The sequence below is a fragment of the Equus przewalskii genome, chromosome 29 (genome assembly GCF_037783145.1).
Source record: "Equus przewalskii isolate Varuska chromosome 29, EquPr2, whole genome shotgun sequence".
NCBI classification, from domain to species: domain Eukaryota; kingdom Metazoa; phylum Chordata; class Mammalia; order Perissodactyla; family Equidae; genus Equus; species Equus przewalskii.
The window spans coordinates 13,088,504-13,102,383 of record NC_091859.1 but is presented as its reverse complement, the minus strand read 5'-3'; the positions used below and the strand labels follow the sequence as shown (position 1 = coordinate 13,102,383).

At 35.3% G+C, this 13,880-nt stretch overlaps 1 protein-coding gene across 1 annotated transcript in view; it reads left to right on the top strand.

Moving 5' to 3' along the window:
* RASSF9 (Ras association domain family member 9) overlaps window positions 1-12,644 on the top strand; it is a 37,528-nt gene extending 24,884 nt beyond the window's left edge. The window contains exon 2 of the mRNA XM_008531064.2: window positions 7,805-12,644. Coding sequence (XP_008529286.1) covers window positions 7,805-9,065 — 1,261 coding nt within the window. The 3' untranslated portion in view covers window positions 9,066-12,644. The remainder of the gene's footprint in view (window positions 1-7,804) is intronic.
* Window positions 12,645-13,880: the final 1,236 nt, after the last annotated feature.

Below are 13,880 nucleotides of genomic sequence, written 5' to 3'. Positions count from 1 at the left end.
GAGGCAGCAGATTGTTGGGTCTCGTTTTTTAATCCATCCAGCCACTCTTTGTCTTTTGATTGGAGAATTCAATCTATTTAAATTTAGAGTGATTATTGATATATGAGGGCCTAATACTGCCATTTTGTCTCTTGTTTTCTGGTTGTTCTATGTTCCCATTGTTTCTCTTCCTTTGTATTTTTGACTGACATTTCATTTTGGTGGTTTTCTGTGTAGGTTTACTCATTTTTTATGAATTGTGGCTCTGTTTTGATTATTTGTTTAGTGGTTACTGTGAGGTTTACGTAAAAGATCTTGTAGATGAAATAGTCAGTTTTCTGGTAGCCTCTTAGCTCTATTAGCCTAATCAAGTTCTGTCCCTTTCCTCTTCCCCTTGTGAGTTTGTGACTAAGCTGAAGCTTTTATAGTTACTTTTGATGCTTTCTTTCCCTTTATCTTTCAAGTTATAATTAAGTATTTGCTTCCTTGTTCTGAAAGAGAACTGCAGTTTTCTGATTTTGTCTGTCTCTCCCCTTGCTCAAAGCTTTATAGACCTTTGCCTTTTTCTTTCAACTATGAGGGCATCCTTAATTATTTCTTGTAGGGCCGGTCCTAGTGGCAATGAACTCCCTCAACTTTTTTTAAATCTGGGAAAGCTTTTATTTCTCCTTCACATCTGAAGGATAGTTTTACTGGATAGAGTATTCTTGACTGAAAGTTTTTGTCTTTCAGTATTTCTAATATATCATTCCATTCTCTCCTACTTGTTAGATTTTTGCTGAGAAATCTGCTGAAATCCTGATACAGCTTCCTTTGTAGATTTCTTCTGCTTTGCTGCCCTTAAGATTTTTTTCTTTGTCATTGACTTTTGCAAATTTTACTATTATATGCCTTGGAGAAGGTCTTTTTGCATCAGTGTAATTAGGAGTTCTATTGGCTTCACATACTTGTAAGTCCAGTTCTTTCCTCCCGGTTTAGTAAGTTTTCAGCTACTGTTTATTTGAACAAGCTCTCTGCTCCTTTCTCCTTCTATTCTCCCTCTTGAATACCTATAACCTTTATGTTGCTTTTCTAAATTGAGTCAGATATTTCTTGAAGAATTCCTTCATTTATCAAAAACCTTCATTCTCTCTCCTCCTCCACCTGATGCATTTCTATATTTCTATCCTTTAAATCACTACTTCTGTCCCCCATAACATCAATTCTATTTTTTTAAGGATTCTAGATTATTTTTTTTATTTTGTTAATTGTGTTCTTCATATCCAGAGTTTCTGTTTCTTTTTTTTTTTTATGGTTTCAATCTCTTTGGTGAAGTATTCCTTCTTCTCATTAATTTTATTCCTGAGCTCGTTGAACTGTCTCAGTTTTCTTGTAACTCATTGAGTTTCTTTATGACAGCTATTTTGAATTCTCTGTCATTTAGTTTGTAAATTTCTGTGACTTCAGGGTTGTTTTCTGGAGAACTATCATTTTCCTTCTGGTCTGACTTGCTGCTGTAGTTTCTCGTGGTGTTAGATGAATTAATCTTTTACCTGGGAATTTGTGGTAGTATCAGATTGCAGATTCCACTTACTACTGGTGGGTAGAAGCAGAAGCTGTGTTTCTGGTCCCACTCCATCTGCTGGAAGTTGTGAGGGTACTATGGGTGCTTGCACGAGCCAGGAAAGCTTTCACCCAATGCATAGATCTTCTGCAGCCTCTTCTTATAGACACATCAGTTGCTGTGCTTGGTGGATGCGGCTTCCTCACGGTGTCAAACCTGGGCCATTCCTTGGGGCTTCAGTGGCACTGTGGGCTGTCCCACTGGCCAGGAAATTGATCATATGTGGGCTCAGGGCTGCAACTGTCTGTTTCGACAGTTCACCAAGGGAGATTCCCACTTGTGGAGTTGCTACATTACTATGGGCACTTGTGCTGGCTGGGAAAACATTCATCTGGGTGCATAGATCTGCTGCCACCTCTTCTTATGGTCGTGCCAGTTGCTGTGCTTCATGGTGGGGCTTCCTCAGAGGGTCAAAGCCTGGGTTACCCCTTAGGACTGCAGTGGCATGGTGAGCTCTCCCTCTGGCTGGGAAAGTGCTCACACAAGGGCCCAGGGCTGCCACCGCCTCTTCCTATGGTCATGCCAAGGCATATTCCCACTTTTGGAGCCTCGGTGGTACTATGGACACTTGTGCTGACCAGGAAAGTGTTCCAGCATGTGCATAGGGCTGCTGGGGAGGGGCAGGGGAGTGCTCACCTATCTCTACTGCTTCATAGGGGCCCAGTCCATCCACTTTCAGATGTATAGCTGTGTCGGTCCTCCAGGCATTCTGTTCTGCTGTGTAGGTATCCTCCATTGGTCAATGAATGTCCATTTAGCTGTTGTTCAAGGGGTGAGAGAGAAACAGAGCAACTCACTCCACCATGTTGCTGACATCACCTGAAGTTTTTATTTATTCATTGCTTTTGCCTCCTTAAAGTGGACACTTTAAAGTAAATAATCTTACTACATGTGCTGATGTAGATAATTGATTCAAATCTTCCTGGCCATATAAGCTATTCAAGAAACTTCATGGATAATAAGATATTAGGAATGCTAAGTACCATAGTTTGAAGCCATGACCTGACTAGATTCTTGCATATAAAATTTCATATCTGCTTGCAAATTGTATGAGTAAACAATTATTGAATTAACCTAAAATTCCAAATTAAAACTAGTGTGAATTAAATGTGAATATGGTAGTTAATTTATTCTTATAAATGTACAACTTTTGAGTAAATAGAGTAAATACTTTTACTCTATAATGTAACACAGAAGTTATAAATTTTGAATCCTATCGTCCAAGAAATCCCCATTTTATAGCCAATTGAATTATACATAATCTATACTTGCCAACAGCCATGGTATTCCTGGATAGCTCCCATGTGGATGTCCACCTGTTGGTTACTAGTTCCTAGAGGATCTAGATAGAACCACTCTTGCAACCTCCCTCCATGTTAACCTGACCATCTGCCATCAATCTCTTTGTCACTGCTCCATTCATATCACAGATTCAGATACATACAACTCTCTCAATACTTAGCTTTATACTGGATGTTTAAATGAAAGAATGATAGGGTTGAAGGAAGGCAAATTTATGCTTCACCTAAAAGCATTCAAACCAGAAGTTTGATTGATTATACTAGGTGGAACATTAATTTTCAGGGAAAAATGCACTGAGCTTCAAGCAGTTAATTTAAAAATGACTTTTAAAATTCAATCAGTTGATAAATTGGGAAATATTTGCTAGCGGGCAGTCATAATGGCTATTGTAATTTATTTTCAGGGATAAATTGGAGGTTAACATCTAAAGCTAGAGTTGTAAGGAACACTTCTTCTTCTAGCTTTGTGACTTTAGGCAAGGTACTTGCCCTCTCTTTGTCTCAGTTCCCTCGTTTGTAAAATGAGCATGATATTGGTAACTACAACACATGTGAGTTTTTAAAATCAAGGATGCTGCAAACCAAGAAACATCTAAAATAAAAATAACTTTGTTAGATTGAAAATAGTAAATATCAACAAACATATTTCCAATACACAGGAAAAAATTTTAATTTGTGTTATAAAGTAACATTGAATGAACAAGGGCAATATATGGTGAGCTGAAAAGAAAAAGAAAAGAAGTAATGTTAATCAGATTGACAATGAGGTGTTATAAATGGATCTAAAACACTGTAATAAAAATAGAAAGTGGCAATGAATTATTGAGCTATGAGGTTTTATAAATTAAAACCCTATAATTTTTCAGTTTTTCTGTGCTTATAGTATGTTCTCTGGGTAGTTGAAGATCCAGTAAAATTTTTATCCCTTCCCCCCAACAAACATAAACAAAAGCAAAGCAAAACAAAACAGACAGCACTCTTAGGCTTGCAATGGACGTATTTATTGTTATTTTGCTGCATTAGAGTTTGAGATATGTGTCTCAGCTACTAGATTTGAATTATTAGGTAAGAAGTTTGTTACATTAGGTAAGAAGTTTATTACATTGTGTTACACAACAGACAAATTTATCTAGTCTAAGTTTATATTTTTAACCTTTTGTTGAATATGTGTTTGTAGATGTCCTTACTTATGCTAGATGGTGTTTCCAAAGGTAGGGAAGGGAACATTTTATTTAGTCTCAGTTCTAGTGTTTATATGGATCTGTGACCAAATGAAAACAATTATTTCTAAAAAGTATTCACTATTTAAGATTCTTAAGTTGATTTAATTTTGATGAATATTTATTTTTCATCCTTTTTCTATCTTTTCTTTGAATATTCTTTTTGTTGTTTAAATGAACTGATGCTGGGATCATCACTGTAGCATTTGGGGACCACTAATGTAATAAGAAATTTAGCACTAGAACTGACACTAAAGTGTTCCCCTAGCACTGCTTCCCACGATGAGCCAGGGATATTGTGTTATAAATTGTACGTGACTTTTTATCATCCACATTTCCATGACAGTGTCAACCATGGAGGAGGTGCTCAGCAGGTATTTGTTGAATGACTGAATAGAAACTCAATAAGAGCCTTACAAATAAATACAATGCTCAAAATCCTAAGCTTGCTACAAAGTAGAATTTAAATGTGATGAAGTTTATGCTAGATATGGAAGATTTATTGGTTAAGTTCAGTAATGGATGGTCATTACTTTTAAGCTTGTTCAGTCAAGTGCCAGAATTTTTGAAAATTATCTGTTTTAAATGATGGTCGTAATTCCCCCAAATATTTAGAAAGAAGTGACCCAAGAAAATACAAGGATGTTTAGGCCAGACTTAAAAAGAAAAAGATTGGGGCCGGCTCCATGACCGTGTGGTTAAGTTCGCATGCTCCGCTTCTGTGGCCCAGTGTTTCACCAGTTCGGATCCTGGGCATGGACATGGCACTGCTCATCAGGCCATGCTGAGGTGGTATCCCACATGCCACAGATAGAAGGACCCATAAGTAAAATATGCAACTATGTACTTGGGGGATTTGGGGACAAAAAGCAGGGAAAAAAAAAGCACAAGATTGGCAACAGTTAGCTGAGGTGCCAATCTTTAAAAAAAATTTTTAAAAAAGGAAAAGAAAAAGATTTAAGGGGCTGGCCCCGTGGTCAAGTGGTTAAGTTCGCATACTCTGCTTTGGCAGCGCAGGGTTTCACTGGTTCGGATCCTGGACGCAGACCTAGCACCATTTATCAAGCCATGCTGAAGCGCCGTCCCACATAGCAGAACTAGAAGGATGCCCTACAGCTAGAATATACAGCTACGTACTGGGGGGTTTGGGAAGAAGAAGAAGGATGAAAAAGGAAGATTGGCAATAGATGTTAGCTCAGGGCCAATCTTTAAAAAAAACCAAAATGGTTTGGAACCAGTCATATTGTGAGGTTATTAATAGAGGCACTAATTTTCTCATATGTGATGTTTTTTTTAGCGTTTAACCCTAAACACTAAAAAATAGTTTAAAGTAAACATGTCCTTAGTTTTAATGTAGTAGCTGTTGGCTTTATCTCATAAGGTTGATAATTATGACAATTACTCAATTTTGTTATTCTTACCATTATTTATAAAAAGAACCTATTGAAATTAGTTGTAATTTAACATACAGTAAGTGCATAGAGTATGGTTTCCTCATTTTCAACTTACCCAAGTTAATAAGTATACTACACAGTGTAAAAAAGTTTATATTAATTTTGAGTATTTTATATACACGATGAAAACATCATGATGAGGGTTAATTTGGAGGTAATTTGTGCTGTATAGACAGTAGTTAGTATCAGTTACTTTGAGAACTTGTTTTTTTAGAATATATTTGTGTACTATTTCTCTACTAATTGGAATATGAAAATAATTTTGTTACCCTAAATTCTAACCTTCTTTATTGCTGCTTAGAATTATCAAATTATGAACTGTAAGTATTGTCAAATATCATATGTATTTAAAAATATCACAGTATTCAATACTGAGTCATTAAATGTAAAATATTTTATAAGAGAACAACCATAAATCAATATGACTTTTTGAATAATCACTTATAAAATTTTACTTAGTACAGTTGAATATTTAAATTTTATTGGGTGCTGTTTGTTAGGAACTAGGTCTAATCTTTTATGTTATTTGGTGTCGCTGATTTATTCTTTCACCTTTAGTAGTCACTTTATGACCTCAAGAGAGTCAATAATAATATTATGAGTATAATAAATGTTATGTTAATTGCTATTGCTACTAAAACACAAACACTATAAATTCTAAGTGTTAAAAGATCGTAGAAGCTGGGGAAAATTTCTTTGGTATGTTTCTCTTGTTTTCATATGCTTTGAGTGTGCTATGTAAATAAAGTGATAAATGACTTTAACTTAACTTCCACATCAAGCCAATTACTACTCAAAAATCTTATGTCTAAATCATAATCATAAATCATATTGGATTACTATTCATTTCATGTCATTTGTTTCTTCACCTTCTTTTATAGAGATATTATGAAAGACACAATCAATGTGATTTATAGTCATGATGGTAAATATGATCGTAAAATTTCTTCAGTAGATGTGGCCTGGAAATCATGGAACTTCCTTGTTTCTTTTATGACCTGTGTCTTTTTTTCTTCCAGAAAAATTGTTGGATTTTTTTTCTCTGTCCCACTGTACTACAAAGGAAATTACTATCAAGTCCTTACTTGAAAACTATATACCAACTCCGACCACTTCGTAACATCTCTGCTGCCAAAACTCCAGTTCAGGCGGTCCTCGTCTTCCTGAGACCTCATCCGCAAAGGCTTCCTGCCTCTACTCTTACCTTTTTTATAGTCTGTTCCATAAACAGAAGCCAGATATATTTAAAGGATAAATTAGATCATATCCCTCCTCTGCTTGAAACTTTCCCATGGCTTCCTAGTAAACCTAGAGCAAAATCCAAATATCTTATCATGGCCTGCAGGGCTCATTGCCTATCATTTAACCTCTCCCTCCAGGCAACACAAACCTGCAACTCCTCTGTCCTCAGCCTCCAGCCATGTTCACGTTCTTTCTGTCCCTTGAACCTAATTCATCACCTTTGAACCTCTGTTCACTCTTCTTGGAATTCTTCCCTTAGGTCTCTGACTGCCTCTTTCTCATATTTTTGTCCCTATTCAAATGTCACCTTCTTAGAGAAGTCTCTCCTAAGCACTCTAAATGAAAAAGACCTCTCCTTCTTCCAAGTCATTCTCTATTTCTTCATCTAGTTTAATTTTCTTCCCAGGAATTACCACTGTCTGATATTGTATTGATTACACATTTATGTCTGTGTCCCTGTCTCTTTATTGCTGCATCTTTAGAATCTTCAGGCATATCTGGCACATGATTGGCATACAATAAACATTTGTTGAATGAAACGATCACTATTTTCAATAATGGACTATTTTCAACTCTATGACTCCAAGATCACCCTACCATTTCTGCTTATGCTTCGATGGTCCTTCTCTAGTCCTAAGACTCCAGCAAAAATAGTCTTATGCTATCTCCTGTTATTCATCTCTGCTTTGATTATTGTCTTAACTCTAGCAGTTCTCATTGTAGTTACATTATGACTGACTTCTAAAGATAAACTTAAATAGCCTCAGTTGTCTTTGATGACAATTTACTCTTCTGGAGCCCACAAGGAAATAAAAGGAAATTAAGATATTTTTCATGGTTTTAAAAGTTTTTTCTTGCAGTAAAACTTCTGATTCTTATGTGGTCTCAACCTCAAGATGCATCTCTTATTAAGGGTAAAATCTAGAAAGGGTATTAAAGTTAAACCATCTTTCTGAGTTTACACAGGTGATGACAGAAATATAATGTACTTTGTTTTTCTTTCAGATCTCCAACTAAAGACATGGATTCAGAAGAGAAGGAAATTGTGGTTTGGGTTTGCCAGGAAGAGAAGATTGTCTGTGGCTTAACTAAACGCACCACCTCTGCTGATGTCATCCAGGCTTTACTTGAGGAACATGAGACCGCATTTGGAGAGAAACGATTTCTTCTGGGGAAGCCCAGTGACTACTGCATCATAGAAAAGTGGAGAGGCTCAGAACGGGTCCTTCCTCCACTAACTAGAATCCTGAAGCTTTGGAAAGCATGGGGAGATGAGCAGCCCAACATGCAATTTGTTTTGGTCAAAGCAGATGCTTTTCTTCCAGTTCCCTTGTGGCGGACAGCTGAAGCCAAATTAGTGCAAAACACGGAAAAGCTATGGGAGCTCAGCCCAGCAAATTACATGAAGACATTACCACCAGAAAAGCAAAAGAGAATTGTCAGAAAAACTTTCCGGAAACTGGCTAAAATTAAGCAGGACACAGTTTCCCAGGATCGAGATAGTATGGAGACATTGGTTCATCTGATTATTTCCCAGGATCATACTATTCATCAGCAAGTCAAGAGAATGAAAGAGCTGGATCTGGAAATTGAAAAGTGTGAAGCGAAGTTCCACCTTGATCGGGTAGAAAATGATGGAGAAAATTATGTCCAGGATGCTTATTTAATGCCCAGTTTCAGTGAAGTTGAACAAAAGCTGGGCTTGCAGTATGATGAAAACCAGATCTTGGAGGACCTGGGTGCAAGTGATGGAATTGTACAGCTGGAAGAACGACTAACATATTACAGAATGCTCATTGACAAGCTCTCTGCTGAAATAGAGAAAGAGGTAAGAAGTGTTTGCACTGAGATAAATGAAGACGCAGAAGGGGCAGCTGCAAGTGAACTTGAAAGCCTTAATTTAGAAAGTGTTAAGTGTGATTTGGAGAAAAGCATGAAAGCAGGTTTGAAAATCCACTCTCACTTGAGTGGCATCCAGAAAGAGATTAAATACAGTGACTCATTGCTTCAGATGAAAGCAAAAGAATATGAACTCCTGGCCAAGGAATTCAGTTCACTTCATATGAACAACAAAGATGGATGCCAGCTAAAGGAAAACAGAGGGAAGGAATCTGAGGTCCCCAACAGCAGTGGGGAGGTTCGTCCCTTTACTCAAAGAGTATTTAATGTGTATACAAATGACACAGACTCGGACACTGGCATCAGCTCTAACCACAGTCAGGACTCAGAAACAACTGTAGCAGACATGGTGCTTTTGTCAACATAATTGGAATGGCTTCTTTCTAACCTACCTTAATGTTGTTCATGTTTGTTTAATTTAACAGGAAACTTTATTTTAAATATTACAGTCTGAAAAAAATGTAAATCATGTTAAAGGAATTAATAAAAACTAGAGAAATTTCTAAGTTTTTTTTGATTTAAGATTTCCAGTGTGACCTAATTATTACAAGTTCAAAGGGTGAACTGTTTATTAGGACTGCAGCACAAATTAGCTTGCAAGCGTATAACAGAGAAATAATTTGATGGGAATTAGAATCTCATAGTTTCGAGAAATGGTTTAGACAAACGTAAAACTCATTCTTAATATTAGACAGTCAATGTATTGAAACTATACACACAAACAAGTAAAATTAAAATGTGCTGTAATATATTTTTTCTACAATGTGTCATTGGAACTTTTAAATCAGTAAAGTACATGGCAGCTGCTATAATGTAAAGTATTAATTCAATTCTTGGTTATTCTGATTGGTATTTAGAATGTGCATCATCTCTCTTACTTCTTGAACCCTTCTACCTGTTTAGGCCTGGATGGCAGGAGGTGGGAAGTGCTGCTGTTGAGACATGTACAAATACCAGCAGTGGATCAGGTGCGGGTGTGGATGAGGAAGGGCCAAGTGCAACCGAGGACAGAAAGTTTTCTAAAGAAGCCTAAAATTATTAAGAGATATGTATGTGCTTTCTCTATCTGACAGTGCCCATCTTCTGATCAGACCAATGGGCTCTGCAGGTTCATTTTTTGAGTAAGGTATAGTATGGGTTACTGAGAAAATCACAGGATCATACTTCTGTTTGTTTACACCCTATCCACAAAAGTTGAAGGGATGAAACCTGGGGTCCTTTGTGTGAGTAAAATAGAGTTCTGTATGCCGTAAGTATTAGCATTTTGTCTTGGAACTTACAGAGAGGCACTCATGTGAACAAAACCCTTTTATTCTGCTACGTTATAATTCAGATTGTCTTAATAGTACATTATCTAAGGTGCAAACTGAAATAAGTACTAGCTCTACTCCCTACCCCACACTGGAGCATGATAGTAAATATCCAACAAACCGTATGGATTACTTAGATCCCACGTTAACTGATAATCATTACAGTGCCAGACTATGCTTGGTTTTACTTGGTTTTTACTTAAGAATTTCTTTCTTCCTCCCTCTCTGTCTTCTCCCCTTCCCTCCCTTGCTTGCATCTTGCCAGTGAACATGTGATATAATCACATTGAAGACAATTAATTTTATCATTTTATTGTACTGTTAAATGAATACTGCTGAAGTTTTATTTTTTCTTTACCTGACACCTTTCCTGTATGTCAGTGCACATGTAAGTAGAAATATTTTACTTAGTTTTAAGATGTGAATGTCAGTTAAGATTCCTAGTATTTCTTACTTCTTCTCTTTCATTCTTATGCTTACTGTAGTGCATGTTTTAACTGCGTTTCTATTTTTTTATTCCTCCATTTCCCAGACTTTCACCAATCTTTGGGAAGATATTTAGAATTTTCTTAGTATTTCACTTTTGGGAAGCATCTATGTTATTATTTCTTGCACCAAGATATTGCTGATGGCCTTATTTGAAGTTGGCTGGTAAGAAAAATAGGAATTTCCACTCCAGGGAAAGTGCAGTGATGAACAGTAAGTAATAAAACAAGCATGGGTTTAATTTTTAAAAACTAAGAAGGAATTATATACTCATCTGAGAAAGGGAAGTTTAAATGCTTAATATTCCATTAAATCATTCAGCAAAATGGTAAGCTATTGACGTGTTCTTTGTTCATACTGGGGATTAAATTCAGAACATCATCATCAATGATAAACCAATTGTAATGTTTTCCTGAAGTGAAAGTAATCTCTTTAGATTACTCTTTAGTGAGAAAATAACGAAAAGAACATAACTGCTATATAATTTGATTAATTATCTGAATTCAAAAGAGGTTCTGATAAGAAATAGGACAGGACAGATAATTTCATTTTAGAAACTTTGAATTAACTCCTGCTTTTATACAGTAAAGCACAGTGATGCATTCTAAGGGCCAATTCTTCTATATTTTAACAGTAAATAATGTTAATAACTTATCAGAAAGCAGGACCATTGATTTTTAAGTTCACTTTAGAATTTCTATTTGTTCTTTAGTTATATAAAATGCATTTGTGCTTTCGATTCATTACCATCTTAAATCATCAGTTACCATGGTGAACCTCTAGTTTAGAATAATACATTAATACAAATAACAATAGTAAAATACAGTGCCCTCATCTCTCGATACCGAGCTATTCTTTATTAAATTAAGTGGGAATTCAAATTATAAATACAGAAATTGATAGAAGCTTTGATGTTTATTATCTTTAGAACCTTTACAATAGTGTGTGTAAATTCTTGAGTAACCTAACAGGTCAGCTGTGAAATTGCTGTATGCAGCTAGAATAGCAAACCAAATAGCTGACTGCTCTTCCTCCTCTAACAAGACTTCGATTTTCACAAACTGTGCCTTGTTCATCCTCCCTCTTGGAATGTCTCTTTTCCCTCCATCTGCCTTACACCGAAATCCTACCCATTTTCACTCTTTCTAATGTGTTATCTCTTCTATGAAACATTGATTGTTCCATTCAACCAGTTGTAATAGCTTGTCTCTGAATCCACAAATATTTTAGGTGTACTTTTCATAGGGGAGCATTTATATTCTGGCTTAGCTTATTTTTATTTATGTACTTATCTAACTTCATCCCTCCAATGTATATTTGATTGTCTTATTAATTTGTCATCTGTCTTGTTAACCTTACTCCCTCTAATCAATCTTGTCCTTACTCAATTTTTAAATTGAATTGCTAAATTTTAAAAGATTGTAAACTTTTAAAAAATATATTTCTGTACATGGTAAATGATGCTTGTGTATTTTATACATACATGTGCATTTTAGCAGACTTAAAACATTAACAGTAATTCTACTTATAAATTCTTTGGGGAAGCACTAAATCTGTGTTATGATGAAGAATTTTTAATGTATCAATTTTTTATTTTATTTTTATTTCACAGAGTTACTGATTTAAAGCAATGCAAATGTTGTCTTTTGAAAAGCAATTCAATAGTTAAATTATGGTGTTTTCCTCTGCATTGTATGCTTGTAAGAAAAACATATTTTATAGAGTTGGGTTTTAAGTGGTAGACACACAAGATAACTTTGGAATATTCTAAAGGAAATATCTATTTTATTTTCTCTGTTTTAATTCAAAAAAATAAGTAAATGGCTCTTCATTAGTGTGTAGAAGCTATTCTAATCCATTAAAATTTTATTTTTATATTTATTTAAATATCTACTTTATATGACAAAATATGTTTCTGTGGCTGCATTTTATAATTTTTCAAAGTAGGATTATTGTTTTATTTAAAATGTATTTTTCTAGTGAGAAAAGGAGTACCTTTAAATTCAGATATAGATTTTTTAAAAATATTAGCCTATTTCTTTTTATGCTACCTGATTGGTTTAATAAACCTGATGTGAGAAACGTAAAGTATATATAACTTGTTCAAGTGTAACTGGAGTCTGAACAATAAAAGGAGTAGTTGTACCCTTTCATATGATATTATTTGTCTTTCTGGGTGTGTTGCTTGACTATATTAAAAATAAATTTTATATCAGTTGAAATTAATTCACACAATTTAAGATCAGGTATTATTTCATGATACTATAAATATATAGCAAATAAAATCTAACAAAACTTTTTATTGTGTTTCATAAATATTTCTTTCAATTTGTCGTGAATGTCCTAACTTTTCAATAATTAAAGGAGTGAATAGTAGCTCATTTATTCTTCATCCCATCTCTTTTTTTTGTTTGCTAAGGAAGATTTGCCCACAGCTAACATCTGTAGCCAATCTTCCCCTTTTTGTTTAAGGAAGATTTACCCTGAGCTGATATCTTTGCCGATCTCCCTCTATTTTTTATGTGGGTCGCCACCACAGTGTGGCTGCTGACGAGTGGTATAGGTCTGTACCTGGGAACTGGGCCTGGGCCACCAAAGTGGAGTTCAAGTGTAACTGATTCAGAATATGCCAAATTTAACACAAGGCCAAGGAGCCAGCCCCAGAATGTCCTCACTTTTATACTGGATGGCTGGTTTTATGGCCTAGTATCTTGCTTTCTAGAATGAAGTTCATTTTACTGTAAAAATATCCAACTGTAAATCTTCCTTGCTATTATCCAGTTCTCACTACCCTTATTTTCTCAAAATAAGCCTTTAACTTTTACTGTCTTTATTAACTAAATCATTTGAAAAGTAAGGAAATTCATTTGCTTGTTCTATAAATGACAAAATGACTCTATTAGACAATTGTGCATTCTGTCCAGTAACAACACATAGAAATGTTAACACTATTTTCTTAGCCATATGTACATATATACCTGTATATACCTAGGTTATATCTGAAACAACTCATAAATGACACCTAACAGTGGATATTTCTGAGGAGGATCTCTGGATAGTTAGGCCATAGGGTAGAAGGGAGACTTACTTTTTGTGGTGCACATGTTTTGAATAATTTGAGTTATAGTAACAGTAATAATTTGAACATCATGTGTCTTTTTTACTCAACGTTCACATCACAATGTATATGTAATGTATATATGGCCCTGTATTATTCATATAGAGATTCATTATTCTGTTTGATGGCAGCAGGTAGTTCCACTGTGTCAGTTACCATAATTTTTTTCACCAGTCTGCTCCCAATGGTCTTTTGGTGCTTTCCAATCATTTATTACAATAAACAACATTACCCTCTCAATGTACTTCTATGAGGCTGCATTGACAGA